This window comes from Haematobia irritans, chromosome 3, assembly GCF_050003625.1.
Source record: "Haematobia irritans isolate KBUSLIRL chromosome 3, ASM5000362v1, whole genome shotgun sequence".
In the NCBI taxonomy this organism is placed as follows: domain Eukaryota; kingdom Metazoa; phylum Arthropoda; class Insecta; order Diptera; family Muscidae; genus Haematobia; species Haematobia irritans.
Window position 1 is genome coordinate 158,542,225 of NC_134399.1, and position 25,720 is coordinate 158,567,944.

The window sequence follows — 25,720 nt, forward strand, 5'->3', positions numbered from 1 at the left end:
AAATTTGAAGTCGATTGGACTTAAACTGCGACCTAGACTTTGATCACAAAAATGTGTTAACAGACAGACGGAAATGATTATATCGACTCAGGGAACCACCCCGAGCATTATTGCCAAAGACACCATGTGTCTATCTCGTCTCCTTCTGGGTGTTACAACCATATGCACTAACTTATAATACCCTGTTCCACAGTGTGGCGCAGGGGATAAAAAAATAAATAATTTGTACCATTTTATTAACTCTTACACCTTTGTAATCTATTAGAAACAGAAAAAGTAAAAATTACCAAATTTCGGTCTACATTCACTCTTTTGAGTGCCAGGGCCCCGCAAAAAATTAGAAGAATGTACTGTTTGGAGTGATCTATGGGCTGGTGGAATTTCTTTAAAAATGAGGAATCACGTTACCGTGAATAGAAATCGTTACAGCATCATGATCAATGAATATATATATGGATGTAAACGAAATGTTGTTTTAACAGGATGGTGCAACTTGTCACACTGCGGGCGAAAAATTGACTTATTGAAAAGACATTTCAACGACAACATTACTTCAAGAAATGGACCGGTGAATTGGCATCCGGGTTCGTGAGATTTGACGCAACGCGATAATTTTTTTGTGAGGATAACTGAAGCCATTGATTTACGTGTATAAAGCGTGTAACGATTGACGCTTTGAAAACCAATATGTTATTCAACGTGTCAATGCTGAAATACGCTCTCAAATGCTTGAAAAGTTGGTCGAAAATTGGACCTTCAGAATGACCATTGTGCAAAATAGTCGTGGTGGACATATACCCGAAATTATATTTAAATGTGAAATGAGAGGAAATTATCTACCAAAAATTTTTCTATAAAAATAAAAATTTGACACAATTTTCTATAGAAATAAAATTTTGACAAAATTTTCTATAGAAATAAAATGTTGAAAAAATTTTATATACAAATAAAATTTTTACCAAATTTTCTTTAGAAATAAAACTTTGACCAAATTTCTATAGAAATAAAATTTTGACAAAATTTTCTATAGACATAAAATTTTGACAAAATTTTCTAGTGAAATAAATTTTTGACAACATTTTTTATAGAAATAAAATTTTGACAATATGTTTTAGTGAAACAAATTTTTGACAAAATTTTCTATCGAAATAAAATTGTGACAAAATTTTCCATACAAATAAATTTTTGACAAAATTTTCTATAAAAATAAAATTTTGAAACAATTTTCTATAAAAACAAAATTTTGGCAAAATTTTCTATAGAAATAACATTTTAACCAAATTTTCTATAAAAATAAAATTATGAAAAAAATTTCTATAAAAATAAAATTTTGACAAAATTTGACAAGATTTTCTATAGAAATAAAATTTTTTTGCATGTTAGCCTGATACCGAAACAGGCAATTAACGTCTAAATGCATTATATCTAATTTTACAATTATCAATCGAGCTTTATGGACAAATTTAAATTAAGGAACTTGATTAATAGGCAGATTAATAAACAGATACAAATCTATACACGCCTAGACTGTACATGTTTTGGTTCGGGCGAATGAACCTTTCCACAGCCTTTAGTATAGATCTGACTGGGATAGATAACTCAATCTTGGGCTAACTCCTTGCTAACTCCTTATGGAGAAAACATCTGGAATTTTCCTCTTACAAATTGAATCATCTTTACTCCCACTGTACATCATCTTTTCATATAACTACAAGTCCCTTAATTTTATTTTTATTTCGTCAGATACAAATCTATACACGCCTAGACTGTACATGTTTCGGTTCGGGCGAGTGAACCTTTCCACAGCCTTTAGTATAGATCTGGCTGGGATAGATAACTCAATTTTGGGCACTTTATGCTAACTCCTTATGGAGAAAAGTGCCCAAAATTGAGTTATCTATTCCAGCCAGATCTATACTAAAGGCTGTTGAAAGGTTCATTCGCCCGAACCGAAACATGCACAGTCTAGGCGTGTATAGATTTGTATCTGGCGTTTTCTTTTCAATGACTCTATTAATCAAGTTCCTTAATCTAAATTTGTCCATAAAGCTCGATTGATAATTGTAAAATTAGAAATAAAATTTTAACCAAATTTTCTAAAGAAATTTTGACAAAATGTTCTATTGAAATAAAATTTTGATAAAATTTTCTGTAGAAATAAAATTTTAACACAATTTTCTATAAAAATAAAGTTTTGAAAAAATTTTCTATAAAAATACAATTTTGAAAAAATTGTCTATAGAAATAAAATTTTAACCAAATTTTCTATAGAAATTGTTCTATTGAAATAAAATTTTGACAAAATTTTCTATAGAAATAGAATTTTGATAAAATCTCCTATAGAAAAAAAATGTTGACAAAATTTTCTATGGAAATATTTCGACTAAATTTTCTATAGAAATAAAATGTTAACAAAATTTTTTACTGAAATAAAATTTTAACCATATTTTCTATAGAAATAAAATTTTGACAAAATGTTCTATTGAAATAAAATGTTGACAAAATTTTTTATAGACATAAAATTGTGAAAAAATTTTCTATAGAAATAAAATTTTGACAACATTTTCTATAGAATAAAATTTTAACAAAATTTTCTATAAAAATAAAATTTTGAAAAAATTTTCTATAAAAACAAAATTTTGACAAAATTTCCTATAGAAATAAAATTTTAACAAAATTTTCTATAAAAAAAAATTTTGAAAAAATTTTCTTTAAAAATAAAGTTTTACTAAATTTTCTTTAGAAAAAAAAAGTTTTACTAAATTTTCTTTAGAAAAAAAAAGTTTTAACAAAATTTTCTATAGAAATAAAATTTTAACAAAATTTTCTATAAAAATAAAATTTTGGAAAAATTTTCTATAAAAACAAAATTTTGACAAAATTTTCTATAGAAATAAATTTTTTTTTTTTTTTTTGTTTTTTGATCTCAGCTTAAAGCCATGCATTGACTAAACTACAAGTGTAGCTTAACCAACAGAGGAAAAGTATGCTTGTCAAATTTATTTGGGCAAAGCCCTATAGACTGCAAGATGGTTGGATGTACAGCTGTTTCGGAATTACCACATTCCTCATCAGCATCCTCTACTTGCAGCAAAACTATCAACCAATTATCAGAATAAATTCGGGTAATTCACTCAACCCAACGTGAACTACACTTGAACCTCCCGAAAAAGGGTTTGATAGTCGACTACTGCCTAAACAAATTTGCCAGCATATCTCTTTTCCTTTGCCAAACTCAAATCATCGATTTGTATGTATTTGGCTGGGTTTGTTTTTGAGCGTGCTTCCTCTATCTTCATTCGTTTTGTTTGTTATTGTTGGCTTCTCTTCAATCGTTATTGTTGTTTTTTTTTTTTTGTTTTTTGATCTCAGCTTAAAGCCATGCATTGACTAAACTACAAGTGTAGCTTAAGCTGAGATCAAAAAACAAAAAAAAAAAAAAAAAAAAAAAAAAACAACAATAACGATTGAAGAGAAGCCAACAATAACAAACAAAACAAATAAAATTTTAACAAAATTTTCTTTAAAAATAAAATTTAAAAAAAAATTTCTTTAAAAATAAAGTTTTGACTAAATTTTCTATAGAAAAAAAGTTTTAACAAAATTTTCTATAAAAATAAAATTTTAACAAAATTTGTTTACAGAAATGAAATTTTCACACATTTTTTTACAGAAATAAAATTTTCCCACTTAAAGGAATTTTATTCCTTACAACCATTTTTAACACTATCCTTTGGACGAGTCACTATCCCGCAGAATGGAAATATGCGAAAATTATAATGATTTGTAAGCCTAATATATCTGAACATGAAATATCTTCTTACAGGCCAATCAGTCTGTTGCCTATATTCTCCAAATTATTTGAAGAACTTTTTAAAAAGCGATTAACACCTATACTAAAAAAATTAGACTTAATTCCAGAACATCAATTTGGATTTCGAAACCATCATGGATCTCCAGATCAATGCCACCGAGTTGTCAATTTTATACAAGATTCGCTTGAGATGAAGTTATACTGTGATGCTGTATTTTTGGATGTAAAACAAGCTTTTGATCGGGTTTGGCATCAGGGCTTACTATTTAAACTAAAACGATCACTACCAGCTCCGTTTTATTTAATTCTCAAATCGTATCTTGACGAGAGGAATATTTTTTTTTTCTGCTTTAAAAACTTCTTTTGCGTTTGGCAGAATGAACTCAGGAATTTCACAAGGAAGTGTATTGGGGCCAGTTCTTTGTACAGTTTATACAGCTGATATGCCAACCAATAACAATTTATTAACTGCCACCTATGCGGATGACACTGCTATTTTGGCTAAGAGCAAAACATCCAGCCATGCAACTGCATTAGTTCAAGATGAACTGAACCGAATCTATGACTGGTGTATGAAGTGGAATATTATGTTGAATGCTGAAAAATCTACTCATTTGTTTTTAAACAGGAGCATTATTCCCAAAGCAGATAGTGTCAATTATTTGGGCCTTCACTTTGATAAAAAGCTTAACTGGAAAGATCATGTAATTGCTAAAAGGAAGCAGTTTGATTATAAGCTAAAGAGAATGTATTGGCTATTGGGAAAACGTTCAAAATTATCAATTGAAAACAAAATAATGCTGTATAAAGCAATTCTGAAACCCATATGGACTTATGGCATCCAAATATGGGGTACAACCAGTAAATCAAATATCAGCATTCTGCAGCGATTTCAATCAACAACTTTAAGGTTAATGACCGAGAGAGATCTTGGAATACCATTGTTGGACGATGAAGTAAAACGTTACAGTTCGCGATATTTAGCTCGTCTAAGTAATCATTCCAACATGCTTGCTATAACTCTACTTGATGACACTGACGAGGTGAAGAGGCTGAAGATTTACCATACACGAAATAATTAGTTAAGATATATGGAGTACTTTGTCGAGTTTGCTGGAACTCGATGCACAGTCAATGTAAATAGTTATAACATTTGCTTATTGTTTTGTTGAAAATAGTTTGCAAATATATGAATAAAATAAAAAAAAAATTAACCAATTTTTCCTTAGAAATAAAATTTTGACAAAATTTTCTATAGACATAAAATTTTCTATAGAAAAAAAAGTTTGACAAAATTTTCTATAGACATAGATTAGGTGCAGTCCTATGTATCAGGCTCACTTAGACTATTCAGTCCATTGTGATACCACAGTGGTGAACTTCTCTCTTATCACTGAGTAGTACTCGATTCTATTTCCAGCTCAATGGCAAGGGACCTCCTTTTTATCGCCGAATCCTAACGGCGTTCCACATTGTGGTGGAACCACTAAGAGAAGCTTTAACACACTCAGAAATGTCACCAGCAATGCTGAGAGGGTTTGGACCCACGACCCTGTGTACGCAAGACGGACATGCACACCATTGCGCCACTGTGAATTAACTATTGGGGCCTTAAAAAAGATATTCTTAGGATGAAACATAATATATTATTGCTTGAACAAATTCTTTAAATGTACCATATATGCTTGAAGCAGAATAGAATTGATTTTTTTGAGGGTGTAGGCATTTAATTGTACTTTTTTATCAATCCTATATTCCATATGGACTAACTTACAAATTAGAACACAAGTAAATTAATTGTGGATGAAATTTTTAGTAAAACACACTGTTTCATCAACAATAACAACAAATATTCTATGATCAAGGCAATAAAGGGTGATACGGTCAAAATTTGGTCAATTTAAACTTGACGTATTTCTTTCAATTTTGCATTTAAAAAACCTTAACACCCCTCATTTTGAAGGTGTGTGTGTGTGTAGAATGTTGCTCCTATTTTGATTTTGGAATTCACTCTTCAGTTGTCAAAATGCCGTCCAAGCAAGAAGAGCAGCGTATCAAAATTTTGCTCGCGCATCGCGAAAATCCGAGCTACTCGCACGCAAAGCTGGCAAAATCGCTAAAAGTTGCCAAATCAACCGTTACAAATGTAATTAAAGTGTTTGGGGAACGTTTGTCGACAGCCAGGAAGTCTGGATGGGGGGGAAATCGAAAACCGGAAGCCGCTGAATTGCCGATAGTTTCAAGCGAAACCCTAACCTCTCTCTCCGAGATGCCACAAATAAGCTGGGTGTATCGTCTACAACCATGCATCGAGCCAAAAAACGAGCCGACTTACAAGAAGGGTAGTGACTCCAAATCGCGATGATAAACAAAATACGATGGCCAAAGCGCGATCCCGGAGGTCTGTACACGACGATGCTGACGAAGTTTGACTGCGTGGTAATGGACGACGAAACCTACGTCAAAGCCGACTACAAGCAGCTTCCGGGACAGGAGTTTTATACGGCAAAAGGAAGGGGAAAGGTAGTAGATATTTTGGAGCACATAAAACTGTCAAAGTTCGCAAAGAAATATCTGGTTTGGCAAGCCATCTGTATCTGTGGCTTGAAATGCTGCATTTTCATAGCTTCCGGGACTGTCAACCAAGAAATTTACGTGAAAGAGTGTTTGAATAAACGTCTGCTGCCTTTCCTGAAGAAACACGGTTGTTCCCTACTGTTTTGGCCGGGTTTGGCATCTTGCCATTACGGTAAAAAGGCCATGGAGTGGTACGCCGCCAACAACGTGCAGGTGGTTCCCAAGGACAAGAACCCTCCCAACACGCCAGAGCTCCGCCCAATTGAGAAATACTGGGCTATTGTCAAGCGGAACCTAAAGAAGAACAAAAAAACTGCTAAGGACGAGCAGCAGTTCAAGGCAAACTGGCTTTCTGCGGCGAAGAAGGTGGACAAGGTGGCTGTACAAAATCTGATGGCAGGTGTCAAGCGTGAGGCCCGGCGATTCGGATTTCGAAAACCGAAAGCCTAACTGAATATTTTTCCTGAATTTTATACTAATTGAACTTGAAAAAGAAATTTAATTTGATTTTTTAAATAAACGATTTCACCGATTTACACGCGTTTTCCCTTGACCAAATTTTGACCGTATTACCCTTTACCAACCACATCCATATGTAGATAATGAAAAGTTCAAGTATACAAATAACTAAAATTTACTTACCACTTCCTTTCAATAAAAATTAGACGGACATTTTTAGTTGCTTAACAACCACAGCAAACTATGGCAAAAGAGATAAAGTAAAGTCTTCTTCGTAAATGTATGGCAACATGGTCAATTTCCGTTTCCTGTTAAACCAATTAACATTCACATTACATTGGGGGGTTTCGCTTAAAAGCTCAACATTCATGAGTTACTATGGTCGTTCGTATTTTTTGTCTGTTGATATCATCGCTTTCATCAATATCTGTGTAGAATTGGGGATGGTTGGTGAGTTTTTAGAGCTCTTTTGAATTTGCTATTTTGGCACTCATGTATTGAAGAGAACATTTCAACGATAATTCAATTTAAATTAAAATAGCCAATTTTTTTTTGTTATTATTTTCGGATAATTTAATAACATCGAGTAATATATTTTGTGCTTTGTTTTTTGTCACAATGTCATTTCCATTTTATCATTCGCTGTTAAAATTATGTTTGTCTCTTATTTTATTAAGGATGTGTATGAGGGCAAAAGAAGGCTTTGTGCTTGGTGTGGGGGATGATGACATAGAAGTTTTGGTATGTGGACTTGAGCCAAACCAGGGATAGAGCGATTAATTTATGTTTGAACTGGAACATTGCTTTCTGTTTCCTTAAGTATAGGGGCTTGCCAAACACCACTGCCAGATCGTGATTTACGGGCATGTACAATACCATCCATTACATCGAGTTGTAAATTATGTATACTGCCTCGATGGTCTGTTAGAGGAGGTCCTTGAACACCACTGCCACGACGGCTTCCACTGAAACGAAGAACGAAAAGTGAAAATGATATACGATGGATGGTAAATCTCTTATGTGTCAAATGTAATTCAATAGAAATTATTAAAAAAAAACATTAGAATAAGTCTTCTATTTATGTAGGGAGTTAAAATGGTATTTTAGGAATATATTGATAAGCGCATATTAAAAGCAAGAATAAATATACAAGTAAAGACCATCATCAAATTATTATTAGATATTCAAGAAACGGCCATTCATATTAAATATTCGCTTTATCATTAAATCTTGATTAACACAATGAACGTTATTATCTATTAACATCATAATTACTTAAAGAATATTACAGTAATTGAAATTCTTAATAAGGTTTTCACCAGGTTAAGTACACTGAAAATACTGTTGTCGTAATATGAATCAATAAGAAAGCCTAAATTTTAGGATAATTAACTTATATAATATGAAGAACAAATTTCTTAAAAATAAAGAAATTTTAATTAAAAGGCAAATTTAAATTTCAAGTCTAAATGAAGCCTTAACAAAAAAAAAAATAAAACCAAATTCGACACAGGTTTTGTTAACCTAGTATACCTGTAGAATTCGAATTTTGGGCTACTCTGAGAAAACGTGTGGTCTCTAATAACCCAAGAGAACATATCGGGAGATCGGTCTATATGGGCGATATACCAAAAAATGGTCCGAAATACATACATATTTAAGGACCCCAAGTACCTCTGGATTTCCAATCGGATTAAAATTGTGGTTTATAGAAACCCAAGGGAGATCGGTCTATACACTAAAAAACCAGTGAAACCACTAGGAAGAACAGTTTTCATTAATTTTAGAAAACTTAGATTATTTTTACAAAATTTTAACTAAACAGTATTATAAATATAAAAATAATTAAATATTTTTCGAAAAATTCAAGAAAATTTATTAGACATAATTACTTTTTTTTTTGTTTCTTGTTAAATAAAATTTAGTAGATAGAAGGAAACAACTGGAATTCAAAATGTCATTAGTGCCATTCGAAGTTCCAGATTGGCACATTTGTAGTAAAATTTACAAATTTTAAGAAATAATGAACTTTGCCAAAAATTTTATTTCTGTAGAAAATTTTGTCAACATTTATTTCTATAGAAAATTTTGTCAAAATTTTATTTTTATAGAAAATTTTTTGACAATGTTATTTCCATAGAAAACTTTGTCAAAATGTTATTTCTAGAGAATATTTTCTCAAAATTTAATTTCGATAGAAAATACTCTCAAAATTGTATTTCTATAGAAAATTCTGTCAAAAATTTATGTCTATAGGAAATGTTATCAAAATTTTATTTCTATACACAATTTTATCAAACTTGTATTCTTATAGAAAATGTTTGTCAAAATTAATTTCTATAGAAAATTTTGTCATTTTTTATTTCTATAGAAGATATTTTCAAAATTTTATTTCATATACAAAATTTTGACAAACTTTTATTTCTAAAGAAAATTGTGACAAAATGTTATTTCTAAAGAAAATTTTGCCAAAAATTTATTTTTATAAACAAATTTGTCATAATTTTATTTCTATTGAAAATTTTTTCACAATTTCATTTCTATAGAAATTTTTTACATAATTTATTATACCCTTCACCACTACTGTGGTACAGGGTATAATAAGTTTGTGCATTTGTATGTAACGCCAAGAAATAGTGGTCATAGACCCATCTTTTAGTATACCGATCGGATTAGAATTAAATTCTGAGTCGATTTAGGGATGTCCGTCTGTCTGTCTGTCCGTCTGTCTGTATATGTAATTTTGTGCACAAAGTACAGCTCGCAATTTAAGTCCGATCGTCCTCAAATTTGGCATAGGGCCGTTTCTTGGGACAGAGACAATCGCTATTGGTTTTGGAAAAAATCGGTTCAGATTTAGATATAGCTGCCATATATATTTATCCCCGATGAGGTTACAGCTAGCGTGTTTATCAACCGATTTTTTTGAAATATCGTACATCCAAATATTTTATCAATCTCGAAAATCTTGCAAATTATCAGCCAAATCGGTTCAGATTTAGATATAGCTCCCATATATATATCTTTCGTCCGATTTACACTCATATGACCACAGAGGCCAAAGTTTACTACCGATCTTCGTGAAATTTTGCACAGAGGGTAGTATTGACATTCTACCAATGCTTGGTAAATTTTATTGAAATCGGTTCAAATTTAGATATAGCTCCCATATATATCTTTCGTCCGATTTACACTCATATGACAACAGAGGCCAATTTTTTGCTCCGATTTAGTTGAAATTTTGCACAGGGAGTAGAATTAGCATTGTAGCTATGCGTGCTAAATTTGGTTGAAATCGGTTCAGATTTAGATATAGCTCCCATATATAGCTTTCGCCCGATTTACACTCATATGACCACAAAGGCCAATTTTTAACTCCGATTTAGTTGCGATTTTGCACAGGGAGTAGAATTAGTATTGTAGCTATGCATGCCAAATTTGGTTGAAATCGGTTCAGATTTAGATATATCTCCCATATATAGCTTTCGCCCGATTTACACTCATATGACCACAGAGGCCAATTTTTAACTCCGATTTAGATGAAATTTTGCACAGGGAGAAGAATTAGCATTGTAGCTATGCGTGCCAAATTTGGTTGAAATCGGTTCAGATTTAGATATAGCTCCCATATATATGTTTTTCTGATTTCGACAAAAATGGTCAAAATACCAACACTTTCCTTGTAAAATCGCCAAGTAAAATCGAAAAGTTGTAAAAATGACTCTAATTTTCCTAAACTTCTAATACATATATATCGAGCGATAAATCATAAATAAATTTTTGATAAGTTTCCTTAAAATTGCTTCAGATTTAAATGTTTCCCATTTTTTTACAAATATTGTGTTCCACTCTAGTGCATTAGCCGACTTAAATTTTGAGTCTATAGATTTTATAGATGTCTTCAAATTCTGTCCAGATCGAGAGATATTTAAATGTATGTAGTTGGGACAAACCTTTATATATAGCTCCCAACACATTGGACGGATGTGCTATGATATCGAAAATTTAGATATACAAAGTGGTGCAGGGTATAATATAGTCGGCCCCGCCCGACTTTAGACTTTCCTTACTTGTTTTTATAGAAAATTTTGTCACAAGGTTATTTCTATAGAACATTTTCTCAAAATTTTATTTCTCGAGAATATTTTCTCAAAATTTTATTTCGATAGGAAATACTCTCAAAATTTTATTTCTATAGAAAATTCTGTCAAAAATGTATGTCTATAGAAAATGTTGTCAAAATTTTATTTCTATAGAAAATGTTGTCAAAATTTTATTTCTAGAGAATATTTTCTCAAAATTGTATTTCTATAGAAAATTTTGTCAAAACTTTATTTCTATAGAAAAATTTGTCAAAATTTTATTTTTATAGAAAATTTTGTCAAAATTTTATTCTTATAGAAAATTTTTGTCAAAATTAATTTCTATAGAAAATTTTGTCATATTTTATTTCTATAGAAAATTTTGTCAAAATTTTATTTTTATAGAAAATTTTGTCAAAATTTTATTCTTATAGAAAATTTTTGTCAAAATTAATTTCTATAGAAAATTTTGTCATATTTCATTTCTATAGAAAATTTTGTCAAAATTTAATTTTTATAGAAAATTTTGTCAAAATTTTATTTTTATAGAAAATTTTGTCAAAATTTTATTTTTTTTAGAAAATTTTTTCAAAATGAATTTTTTTTAAGAAAATTTTGTCAAAATTTTATTTTTTTAGAAAATTTTGTCAAAATGTAATTTTTTTAAGAAAATTTTGTCAAAATTTTATTTCTATACACAATTTTGCCAATATTTTATTCTTATAAAAAAAAGTTATCAATTTTATTTCTAGAGAATATTTTCTCAAAATTGTATTTCTATAGAAAATTTTGCCAAAATTTTATTTCTTTAGAAAATTTTGTCAAAATTTTATTTTTATAGAAAATGTTGTCAAAATTTTATTCTTATAGAAAATTTTTGTCAAAATTAATTTCTATAGAAAATTTTGTCATATTTTATTTCTATAGAAAATTTTGTCAAAATTTAATTTTTATAGAAAATTTTGTCAACATTTTATTTTTATAGAAAATTTTGTCAAAATTTTATTTTTTTAGAAAATTTTGTCAAAATGTAATTTTTTTAAGAAAATGTTGTCATAATTTTATTTTTTTAGAAAATTTTGTCAAAATGTAATTTTTTAAGAAAATTTTGTCAAAATTTTTTTTCTATACACAATTTTGTCAATATTTTATTCTTATAAAAAAATTTATCAAAATTAATTTCTATAGAAAATTTTGTAATATTTCTTTTTCTATGGAAAATGTTTTTCTTATTGAATGTGTATACCGAAACCGAAAATTTCATTTCATTTCAGTTTATTTATAATTATAATCAGAAGCTCAAATAAGGCCAAAAATGATTACAAAAGTTTTACATTGGCTTGACACTTAAAATATAAGTTAAGCTCATTAATATCAATACTATATATAATTTTTGAATATATTATTAATATACTAATCAAGATTCAAGAACCTAACACGAACTTGGATGAATGGAAGGAAAAGAGATGTTTATAGCGTAAACACAGTTCGAAAAATTTAAGTGCTAGCTATGGTAGAAGTTTATAATCTTTTTCTGTTTCTGGTCTTTTGCGATTCTGGAGCTTAACTAAATTACATTTCAATTGTAGAAGACATCTTGGACTTCTACAGTATGCAAATAAACTTTTTCTTTGAGTGTAGATTCATTAATTATGAAGCATATCCGTTCGCCTTCATGTCTCACTGTTACTGCATTTGAATTATTTCCAATTTACATTGGCTCCCACAGTGAGATATTGGCAATTACAAAAATGAATTTCCCAATTTTCTATGACCTTCTTTGATGCGATGGGATTTTCTTTATTCTCTCGACTTACCTATAGAGTGCACCGGATATGGATTCACGACGATTACGTCCAAAAAGTGTGGGTGCCACAGCAGATATGGTTACCACTGAGTGCCTTCGTCCACCGGCCGATGAACCACATTGTGATTGCGATAGTGTTGTTAAGAACTCAACGTCGTGCGGGCTGAGGCCACCAGTTTCACCGCCCACATCAGATAGACGTCTCACCTGACTGGCCGTTATACCCTCGGTAATCTGCAATGATGGCAATGAGTGTTTCCGTCTTTGCTGCATGTCAGGCAAAGGGCATAACAGATATGGATTTTTGGGAGATTCTGGATCTGAGTCATCGCTGTTTGTTCGTTTTGCGGTTGATGAGCCACCAGCCTCTGAGCCGCCGCCGCCTCCACCAACAGCACCCAAAAGCTCATCGCCATCTTCGTCTGTGGGATTGGTCTCCTCGACCACAATGAGTGGCTCCTGTGTGCTGATATTGAAAACTGGTGTAAATGATGAGCGACGCATTTTGTCTGTTGTTAATGTGGTTGTTATTTCCTAGGATGGATGATGTCCACCAATACAACAAGTGGGCTGAAATTTAATCTTTGATGGTGTGCAGCTCGTTAAAAGCACTTGCGTTGCAGAGTAACGACAGCAATAATGGTTACGCTAATGTTGGAAATTTCCTATTGGTATTTGTTCGTTTTTCAATTTTATGCAAATTCAACTGAAACGAAATAGGAAATGGAAAAAATTGATTAGTACTGATCCAGATCAAAGTGGCTAATATTGCATTTAACTCTGAAACAAGTGGCTAAAATTACAATTGGGCCGTAAACGACTATTTGATACTGTTAAGCTGTATGATGTTGATTAAATTTGAAGAGTCTACACTGGCAGACAAAGCTTTGAAATATATTAACGATATGAGTCATTCAATTTCTTAAATACAATAAAAATCTTCGTTCCTATGATGAGATTTCTATTTAATACAAAACAAAATATTTTATAGTATAAATGAACATTTTCGTTGTTTTAATCGTTCTCGCTCTTTCAATGAATTTGAATGATAATGTAATATAAAAATGTAGGGAGCCACCGTGGTGCAATGGTTAGCATGCCCGCCTTGCATACACAAGGTCGTGGGTTCGATTCCTGCTACGACCGAACACCAAAAAAAAAAAAGTTTTTCAGCGGTGGATTATCCCACCTCAGTAATGCAGGTGACATTTCTGAGGGTTTCAAAGCTTCTCTAAGTGGTTTCACTGGAATGTGGAACGCCGTTCGGACTCGGCTATAAAAAGGAGGTCCCTTGTCATTGAGCTTAACATGGAATCGGGCAGCACTCAGTGATAAGTGGTATCACAATGGACTGAATAGTCTAAGTGAGCCTGATACATCGGGCTACCACATAACCTAACCTAATATAAAAATGTATGCAATCTTAAAACACTTTACACAAATTTAGGACAACCACAATCTTCCCTACCTACGAATCTAAACTATCACAAGATTTTATGCATAAAGCAAAACGATTTAAAATTATGATTTACATCGGTCTATATCGGGACTATATTAAACCATGGATCGAAATATACCAAATTTAGCGGAGCTTTACATACCTATAGATTTCAAATTTCAAGCAACTCGGACAAAACTTGCGGCTCCCATATCCTCAAGAAGTAAAATCGGGAGTTCGGTCTATATCAGGGATATATCATAACGTGGAGCGGCGCAGCTCCCATATATATGTATCGCCCGATTTTGACAAATGAAGTCACGTTCCGCTTTTTTACAAACCGATCGTCATCAAATTTTGCACATAGAAAACTTTTTCGTCACCCTTTAAAATTTCATAGAAATCGGTTCAGATTTAGATATAGCTCCCATATATATGTATCGCCCGATTTTCCCAAATTTGGCCGTAAAATCCTTATTTATCAACCGATCGTACTCAAAGTTGGCTTACTCTAAACTTTTATGGTACTGACAACATGTGCCAAAAATAATTGAAATCGGTTCAGATTTAGATATAGCTCCCATATATATGTATCGCCCGATTTTCCCAAATTTGGCGGTAAAACCCTTATTTATCAACCCATCGTACTCAAAGTTAGCTAAATGTAATCTTCTATAGCACTTACTGTATGTGCGAAATTTCATCGAAATCGGTTCAGATTTAGATATAGCTCCCATATATATGTATCACCTGATTTTGCCAAATTTGGCCGTAAAATCCTTATCAACCGATCGTACTCAAAGTTGGCTAAATGTAATATTCCATAACACTAACTGTACGTGCAAAATTTCATCGAAATCGGTTCAGATTTATATATAGCTCCCATATATATCGCCCGATTTTGAAAAAATTTCCCCTAATAACCTTATTTTTGACCATAGGGGCCTCATTTATTAACTGATCGTACTCAAATTTTACACAAGGTAACCTTATGTGTTATCAATCATACAAATTGGTTCAAATTTAGATATAGGTCCCATATATATGCATCGCTCGATTTTGGCATATTTGGCCATAATACTCTTATTTATTAACCAAATGTTATTCAAATTTGAAATTTTGATGTACTAGCTGATCGTATTTAGACTTACATGTAGCTCGTATATAATAATATTGTCCGATTTTTACAAATTTGGATTTATTACCCACAACTAATTCACCGATTTCCTCTGTTTTAAAAATGGACTCAATATTAGTGGCATGCCCACTCTTTAGGTGCAAAACAAACTGTAGCTCCTAATATCAGACATTTCTGCTCAGATTGTGACAAGACTCCCATAAACATATAACCCCCTTTATGTTCTTAAATATGGAAATCTCCAAAACCTATACCAATGATACCCCAAAACCTATACCAATGATATCCCACAAATGCTTATGTTTACTAATTCAGTAAGGCCGCCCAACTTTCTGCCTTACTCAATTGTTTAATTGAATATGTTGCGGCTATAAATATGAATACCATGAAAATAAGCCCCAAAACCCAACAGGTTTCATAATGGATAGAGCTCCAACAAAATGTTACTGAAGCATGAAAATCGACCTCAAAATAAAATTAGAACTTATTTCCACTTCAAACAAACATGTAAAAATTAACCTTTTTTGTACCGTTTGTGTACCAAGATTTTTGATACCATCTTAACTCCCTCAAATTTGTAGGGAGCTATACAAAGGTTTAAATTCCCATATTAAAATATTTAACGGCCATTTTCATGTAGCTCCATTAGGCTTTAACTGCCAGTTAACAGAAAGTAAATTCCAAATATCTTCTCTTCGGTTAACTTTAACTGAAAAATTTTTGGCAGTTAAGTTCCTAACTGGTATATGGAATATATACGCAAGGTGGCAGCTATGCCCACAATACGGTTTCGTTAGTTAACGGAGAACTAACGGAGCTTCATGAAAATGGGCGTAAATATGAACCGATTTGGACAATTTTTTTTAGACTTTTACAAAATCTCTAGACTCAAAATTTAAATCGGTTAACGACCGGGACAGAGCACAATGTTTGTAAAAAATACTGGAAATATTTAAAGCTAAAGCCATTGCAAGAAATTTCCCAAATCTGCACCTATGATTTATCGGTCGATACAAACGCAATAGAGTATAGGTACATTTGAGTCTTCTTCTTTTCTTTTTATAAAGAAATTATGGATATTTTCCCATATATTCCCAATTCGGAAGATCATATAGATGGGGGCTTTGTCTAAATCTGAGCCGGTTGTGAGTAAATTTAACACACATTACTAAAATTTTAATTGCACTCTCTGTACAAAAATTTCTGAAAAAATTTCAACCAAATTTGGTTTGCATATTAAAAAATGTTAATTCCGTTCCATTGTAAATCAAATATCCACATTTTCCTAGTAAAATCGCCACAAGGCAAGCCGAAAACTGGTAAAAATGACTCCAATTTTTCTATACTTCTAATACATATCTATCGACCGATAAAACATAAATGCAGTTTTGCGAAGATTCCTCAAAATTGGTTCAGATTTAAATATTTCCCATATTTATTTATAAATTTTAAGTCTATAGATTTTGTATAAGTCAAACAAATTTTGCCTAGATCGAGTCAGATTTCAATGTATGTACATATATAGCATCCAATACATTTGATGGATTTGATATGGTATCAAAAATGTGGATCTAAAAAGTGGCGCAGGTTATAATATAGTCGGCCCCGCCCGACTTTAGACTTTGCTCACTTATATTATTTGAAATACTGGAGTTTATTTTCATAATGCAAACGGGCCCCAAAAATAAGTTACTTCCCTCCAAAAAATTGTTGTTGTTGTTTTCCATGTAAATTTTTGGGGTCCTATTTCATTTAAGTTTTGGGGCATATTTTCCTGGGGCCGTAGTTCATAGCGCCATATCTATAATGTACAGCTTTTCCACATAGTGCACTTTGTATATCCAGAACTTTGCCGTCCCTGATAAATATTGTAAAATATCCACTATATTATAAATCACAAAAATCTCTAGCCAAAGATACGAAAGGTCGATATGATCTAGATTTTCCGCTTTCTGGCATATGTATACGCAAATCTAGTAAAGCTTAATTTTCGGTTAATTTCCAATATATCTCATGAATTGTCAAATGGTTAAAAAAACATATATTCGTCTGTGCAACCGTATCAAACAAACATAACTCACAACTGTTAAATATGCTAAACAAACTACAGTTATTGCATGTTAAATTAATCTGCTACGATCAAAACATTTCCAATAATTAGATACTAATTGAATAACGTTACTATGTAGCAAAGTGAATTGTCAATAAAATCCCATACGGTATTGAAATAATTTATCAGTTGTCTACACAAAGTGAAAAAGTGCAATAAATATAATTTTTATGTTTCGTAGTAAAATGACTTTAATCGGCTATTTGAATTCAAAATTTTGCTGGAAATTATTTTTTGTTATTGCAGTATCAGTGTCGAGTACCAATTCAATGGTGCCAACATCAAAAGTACTGTGAATTTTTACAAATATACTCCAAGTCAAAGTTTTTAAAAATTTAACTGAATTTTTTCGTTTTTTTCGGCCAATAGAAAACCTGGACATATGAAATAAAATCAGTTGAAACAACATCTTCAAATACGGATGCAGTCGATTTACATTTGCAGGTTGATAGGGTATCTCGAGGTGTTTATGCAATTTCCGGAACATTCACACTAAACACGGATATAATGGATGGCGATAATAACGAAGTACTTGATTTCAAAAAACACGATAGCCTTCAACAATCATATATTTGTGCCTGTAACACCGACGAAGAAAACAAATTAGATCTCTTGTTTTACAGATCGTCTAAGTATTAGTTACTGATTACATTTACGTCCGAAGTACGTCCATCCGTCCATTTGTTCATGTAATCCCAGCGAAATGTTCTTTTTTGATCTGAAAGTGGTATCGAAACCATTGAAGTTGTGTAATCGATATCAATAATCAATACAATGCCAACAGATAGGACCTGTATTGAAAACCCAGCAAAAACTCTCTTTACCAATATAATCTCGGAGGTAACTTTGATTACCTCCGAGATTATATTGGTAATATATTACAATGGTTAGCACGCCCGCCTTTCACAAATGGCGGCCAAATACCAACAAGTCTTCCAGCGGTGGATTATATCCTCTCAGTAATGCTGGTGACATCTAGTGCCAGTCTTACTCTCAAAAATGCTTCAGCCGTAAACGTCCTACGTATTGAGCCAGGGACCTCTTTTTTAGGCCGTTTTTGAAGCGTGCTAAGTGAGATGGTGCTAAGTCCGATGAGGTGTAAATCTTCAACTATCCTGTTTGGCAAGCAAATCCAATTATTTTCTTTGTTCACAAACTTGTCAATTTCGAATGGCTTCGGTAACTGGCCACTCTCATGCAAGCTCAACAACTTCTTGGCTCTTTCCTGTCCAACTTTTTGGAGTTTCTATAGCTTTAGATCAACATGCAGAGAAGGAATATGATCACCTCAAACATGTTTGAAGAGCAAAATGTTATTTTTGTATGGTGACCATGTAACATGTTTGTCACTAAAATGTTATTTTCTCGTCAAATATAACCTGCTTGCCGAAATCAGATACATGATTTTCGAGAAAATAACATGGTTGCGAAAACCATGTTACATGGTCAACACCCAAAAATAACATTTAACTCTTAAAACATGTTTGAGGTGATCATATTCATTCTCTGGGTGAAGCTTTTATTTCAATATGCGTTTCATCCATTCCGGCTGAGGCGTAGATTTCAATCAAATGTGACCTTAATTTTTTTATACCCTTCACCACTACTGTGGTACATTGTATAATAAGTTTGTGCATTTGTATGTAACGCCAAGAAGGAAATGTCGGAGACCCATCGTTTAGTATACCGATCGTCTTACAATTAAATTCTGAGTCGATTTATTGATGTCCGTCTGTCTGTCTGTCTGTTTGTTTGTCTGTCCGTCTGTCTGTCTGTCTGTCTGTCTGTTCATGTATTTTTGTGCGCAAAGTACAGGTCGCAGTTTAAGTCCGATCGTCCTCAAATTTGGCATAGGGTCGTTTTTTGGGACAAAGACAATCGCTATTGATTATGGAGAAAATCGGTTCAGATTTAGATATAGCTGCCATATATATTTATCCCTGATCTGGTCATAACTGGCGTGTTTATCAACCGATGTTCTTCAAATTCAGTATAACCGAATATTTTATGAGTCTGGAAAAATTTGCAAAATATCAGCCAAATCGGTTCAGATTTAGATATAGCTCCCATATATATCTTTCGTCTGATTTAGACTTATATGACCACACAGGCCAAAGTTTACTACCGATTTTCGTGAAATTTTGTATAAAGAGAAGAATTGACATTCTACCAATGCTTGGTACATTTGATTGAAATCGGTTCAGATTTAGATATAGCTCCCATATATATCTTCTGTCCGATTTAGACTCATATGGCCACAGAGGCCACAGTTTACTACCGATTTACGTGAAATTTTGCATAAAGAGTAGAATTGGCATTCTACCTACACACAATCACAGTTTTAATTGGGCATGGAAAAAATTCTTGATTAAAAAATTAATTGATTTTTTCAGCAAAATTCAATTAATTTTTTAATTGATTCAATTAAAAATTTAATTGATGTTGATTGCAAAACGCAATTAATTTATTAATTAATAAAAAAAGTAACTATTTTTAATTACTTAGTTAGATTGGCTTAGAGTTTTTATTTGGATTAACAAATGATTGTTTGAAATACATTTTTAATTAAAAAAGTGAAAAGAAAATCAGCACTTTTTTTAACTGAATTAGTCTTCCGAATTTGATTAAAAAGTTAATTGTATCAATTAATTATACCCTGCGCCACACTGTGGAAGAGGGTATTATAAGTTAGTGCATATGTTTGTAACACCCAGAAGGAGACGAGATAGACACATGGTGTCTTTGGCAATAATGCTCAGGATGGGTCCCTGAGTCGATATAACCATGTCCGTCTGTCCGTCCGTCCGTCCGTCCTCTGTCTGTGAACACATTTTTGTGATCAAAGTCTAGGTCGCAATTTAAGTCCAATCGTCTTCAAATTTGGCACATGTTCCTAATTTGGGTCAGAATAGGACCCTATTGATTTTGGAAGAAATCGGTTCAGATTTAGATATAGCTCCCATATACATCTTTCGCCCGATATGCACTAATATGTACCCAGCAGCTAGAGTTTTATACCGATTAGCTTGAAATTTTGCACAAGGAGTACAATTGGTAGTGTAGTCATGTGTGCCAACGTTGATTGAAATCGATTCAGATTTAGATATAGCTCCCATATATATCTTTCGCCCGATATGCACTTATATGGACCCAGAAGCCAGAGTTTTATCCCGATTTGGTTGAAATTTTGCACAAGGAGTACAATTGGTAGTATAGTCATATGTGCCAAATTTGATTGAAATCGGTTCAGATTTAGTTATAGCTCCCATATATATGTTTTTCTTATTTCGACAAAAATGGTCAAAATACCAACATTTTCCTTGTTAAATCGCCACTGCTTAGTCGAAAATTGTAAAAATGACTCTAATTTTCCTAAATTTCTAATACATATATATCGACCGATAAATCATAAATAAACTATCAAATTCTGTCCAAATCGAGTGATATTTAAATGTATGTATTTGGACAAACCTTTATATATAGCACCCAACACATTTGACGAATGTGATATGGTATCGAAAATTTAGATCTACAAAGTGGTGCAGGGTATAATATAGTCGGCCCAGCCCGACTTTAGACTTTCCTTACTTGTTTTTTAATTAAACATGTTAAAAATTTCAATCATTGACTTAATTAACTTAATGTTTCTATAATGATTAAAAAGTTAATTGTATCAATTAATTTATTAATTGAAAAAATTTTCAACTTCAATTAACTTTTTAATTGGAAATATTTTGGTGATATTTTTTTCTGTGTATGCTTGGTAAATTTGATTGAAATCGGTTCAGATTTAGATATAGCTCCCATATATATCTTTTGCCCGATTTGGACTTATATGGCCTCAAAAGCCATGACTTGCTTCAACGTTTGCAAAGGAGTACGTTTAACAGTATCGGTAAGTGTGCCAAATTTGGTTGAAATCGGTTCAGATTTAGATATAGCTCCCATATATATCTTTCGCCCGATTTACACTTAAATGACCACGGGGACCAGAGTTATACTTTATGTGAATTTTGCAGAGATAGCAGAATTATTATTCTAACTATGCATGTCAAATTTAGTCGAAATCGGTTCTGATTATATATAGCTCCCATATATATGCACACCAGAGTTTGCAAAATATGGTAGACTATTTCATATTTTAGACCCATTTTCAATGAGATTTTCCTCCAATTGACTGAATAGTTTCCACGGAGAATATATTTAATATGATATATAAGTGTGTCAAGTTTGATATAATTTGGTTCAGAATTAGATAAAGCCTCCATATATTCATTCTTCCGGTTTATACAACTATGGCCAAATTCCCACACTTTACACAAAATTCTGTGATGATTTCCCCATATCTTAGTCATATCCTATACACTGTAATGCCAGACTTTCCACAGAACGGTTGAGTTTTAAATAAGGCTCCAAGTCGCCTGACTTGACCAAATAATATATCACAACCAACACTTGACCATATGTCTTGGCAAAATCTAACCAATATCCTTGTAAAATCGCCACTGCTAAGTAGCAAAAATTGTAAATATTACTAAAATTGTCCTATATCTCGCATACATAAGTATCGGCTGGTAAATCATAAATGCTCTTTTGTATAATTGCATTAAAATTTCTCTCGCTTCATATTTCCCATACTTATACCCTTCACCACTACTGTGGTACAGGGTATAATAAGTTTGTGCATTTGTATGTAACGCCAAGAAGGAAACGTCTGAGACCCATCGTTTAGTATACCGATCGTCTTAGAATTAAATTCTGAGATATAGCTCCCATATATATCTTTCGTCCGATTTGGACATATATGGCCTCAAAAGCCAGGCCAGTATTGCCCTGAATTGCTTCTCATTTGTCACATGTAGTACGTTTAATAGTACCGGTAAGTGTGCCAAATTTGGTTGAAATCGGTTCAGATTTAGAGTTTTTGCAAAAGTACAAAAAATTGTCTCAATTAAAAGTATTTGTATCTGGTAATGCAAACCTTTATATAGCTCCCAGCAAATTTGAAGTAGTTGAGATGGTAACACAAATTTTGTCTACATAGTGCACGCAGAGAAGGAATATGATCACCTCAAACGTGTTTCAAGAGCAAAATGTTATTTTTGTAGGGTGACCATGTTACATGTTTGTCACTAAAATATTATTTTCTCGTCAAATATAACCTGCTTGCCGAAACCAGATACATGATTTCCGAGAAAATAATATGGTTGCGAAAACCATGTTACATGGTCACCACCCAAAAATAACATTTTGCTCTTAAAACATGTTTGAGGTGATCATATTCCTTCTCTGGGTGTGGTGAAGGGTATAATATAGTCGGCTCCGCCCGACTTTAGACTTTCCTTACTTGTTTTTAATTAATTTGATTTAAAACATTTATACATTGAATTATTTTGTTTTGCCTGCCTGTTTTAATTGATAAACATATTGTATTAATACACCCAAGAAAAAAATACTTTCCTCAGAGACGAAATTTTGAAAATTTTCGAAAACTTAGTTTGTCTAAAATTTCGTTTCTATTTGTGTTAAATTTAATTTTTAAATTGAATCGGATGTTCACACTAAATGTTTACACTAAATTCGGAACCCATTTTTGTACTATTTACATTCTTAAAATTTTTGGGGATTTTGAAAAAAGTCTAGACCATTTTAGGGGTTTTTTTCTGAAGATTTGGGGGGAAGAATCAAAAATCACCTGGTAACAGTGGTATCGGTACAGATATCGATATATCCCCCTTATGCACCCGGTCTCCGATTTGTGGTCTAGATTCTGTAGGGTTTCAGAACCACAATTTGGTGTGCTGAATTTGGTGTGTATCGGGGCATGTTTTTGGCATAGCACTCATATAGGCTGATCTCCCGATTTAAATCATTGGTCGTATATAAACCGTGGTTTTTGGTAAGGCCGATTTCACTTGAAACTGAATGTAAAATTTCCATATTTTACTTCTCGTAATCATTTGAATAATGGGGGTAAAAATCTACAGATTTTAGATTTCATATCAAGGCGTTATTTAATCTTTTTCTTGCACACTTACACGAGATGTTTATGACTCATCTAAAACTCAAATAAAAATGGTTCTTATAAATCCAGAATTTGATTAAGTCTTCATAGATAGAATATTTAAATTTATCTTCGGTAAGTGTACTGATGGAATTGATCTGCTTGGGAGGATATATGTCATCAAACCCCCCGAAATCCTATATATTGTCAAGTAACCCGCAACGACGAAGAGTTTTGAAAGGAAACTATTTTATTTGATTCATGGTGGTGGGTATTTAAGATTCGGCCCGGCCGAACTTACTGCTGTATACAACTGTTCTTCTATCTTCTTTTCGGACATGATGCAACACTGCCAGTATCACTGTAACTAGCAATGGTATGAGAAATAATAGATTTATTAACATTTCAAAGATGGTGGGCTCTAACGATAGCCACTTGTGGTTTTCACGCAAAATATATGGTAATCAGACTATTACACTTGAATTTCATCACGAATAACTTTATTTCTAAACCTAATAGAGCAAAATGATTTTATAAATTGGTAAACAATAAAATGAACTGTCACTGAAATAAATCTGTCAGTCGTCAAACGAAATGATAACAACCTAAAGTCTCATCCTTAGATTTTGCTTTCTCAATTTGCTTTTTATGGAGGCTCCATAAAAAGCAAATTGATTCCAGAGTTGCACTTTTATGGACATGTTCTGGAGTTCTCTGTTTTCTTTTAGTCCGTCACCACTTAGGGTATCCAGTACTGCATGATGTTAAGATGTTTTAAGATACCTTGCCATATACAACTGTTACCAGAACCCAAGTTAATCGATTGTAATAGATGACAATCTTTAGTAGAACTTATTACGAAATCCATGAAGAACAATACATATAATTGGGCCTGACCGAATTTTCGGTCGTATGTACTTGGTTTTGATTTCGATTATTTTTATGTTAGACCACCTATAAGTTTTACAAAGAGAGGACTGACTGAGTTCTAAAAAAAATCGTTTTCTTCTGTTACATATCTAATCTAAGTAAGTCACGGACATATGATTGTGTATTAATGGAGGATATCATGTAGTTGGCTCTGCCGATTTGGTCCTTTCTAACTTACTTTTAATTCAATTTCATTCATATTTAGGTCGAAGCATCTGTCTATCGTAGTGAAAATGGTGTTGATGATTATAAGATTCTTCCGTTTAAAATCTCGCGTCAGCATTTCAACAAAGCAATGGACTCTTTCTACAAGGATATGATAATGGATACCCTCAAAGAATGCTCTGATTTACCCGTATTTGAAGATAAACTAGAACGACCAATAGAAAAGAAAGAATACACTCTAAAGGGATGTCAATTTAGCCAAGATGGTTTTCCCAATCATTTAGCTACAGGATTCTATAAAATTGTCCTATCCGCTCATGGAGCATCCGAATGGGGTTTCACTCTTATTGCAGAAGTGACACCGAATTCATAAAAACATCAACAGAATGCTATCTTATACAATATATTGCATGTAGTATTTGTCTAAGTGTAAATAAATGTTAATAAAAGGAAATGCTTAGAATTTAAATGTGCAATAAAATAAATACAATCTTATGTGTATGAAAAATACAAAAGTAACAAAAAAATTTGCAATTAAAATTTTAAGTGAGTAAAAAATATGTTACATTAAAAATTTAATTTATTTAATTAAAAAAACATTAAACGGCAATATTAATGTATCAATTAATTTTCTAATTGGATCAATTAATTATACACGCAGAGAAGGAATATGATCACGTCAAACATGTTTCAAGAGCAAAATGTTATTTTTGTATGGTGACCATGTAACATGTTTGTCACTAAAATGTTATTTTCTCGTCAAATATAACCTGCTTGCCGAAATCAGATACATGATTTCCGAGAAAATAATATGGTTGCGAAAACCATGTTACATGGTCACCACCCAAAAATAACATTTTGCTCTTAAAACATGTTTGAGGTGATCATATTGCTTCTCTGGGTGTACCCTGCGCCACACTGTGGAACAGGGTTTATAAGTTAGTGAATATGTTTGTAACACCCAGAAGGAGACGAGATAGACACATGGAGTCTTTGGCAATAATGCTCAGGGTGGGTCCCTGAGTTCATATAACCATGTTCGTCTGTCCGTCCGTCCGTCCGTCTGTCTGTGAACACATTTTGTGATCAAAGTCTAGGTCGCAATTTAAGTCCAATCGCCTTCAAATTTGGCACATGTTCCTAATTTGGGTCAGAATAGAACCCTATTGATTTTGGAAGAAATCGGTTCAGATTTA

The 25,720-nt window shown here is 32.3% G+C and overlaps 2 protein-coding genes across 4 annotated transcripts in view; one reads left to right on the forward strand and one right to left on the reverse strand.

Moving 5' to 3' along the window:
• Nucleotides 1–7,371: 7,371 nt before the first annotated feature.
• The window catches only part of LOC142230175 (uncharacterized), a 436,700-nt gene continuing 418,351 nt past the window's right edge, over nt 7,372–25,720 (reverse strand). For all 3 annotated transcript variants that reach the window (XM_075300813.1, XM_075300812.1, XM_075300814.1), the window contains 2 exons: nt 12,750–13,445; nt 7,372–7,815 (listed from right to left, as the gene is read on the reverse strand). In XM_075300813.1, the coding sequence (XP_075156928.1) occupies nt 7,632–7,815; nt 12,750–13,243 (678 nt within the window). In that variant the 5' untranslated portion in view covers nt 13,244–13,445 and the 3' untranslated portion in view covers nt 7,372–7,631. The remainder of the gene's footprint in view (nt 7,816–12,749; nt 13,446–25,720) is intronic.
• On the forward strand, nt 17,551–25,014 carry LOC142229324 (uncharacterized). The gene is made up of 3 exons (XM_075299881.1): nt 17,551–17,712; nt 17,795–17,953; nt 24,565–25,014. The coding sequence occupies exons 1-3, from the start codon at nt 17,596–17,598 to the stop codon at nt 24,895–24,897; spliced, it is 609 nt and encodes a 202-aa protein (XP_075155996.1). The 5' UTR covers nt 17,551–17,595; the 3' UTR covers nt 24,898–25,014.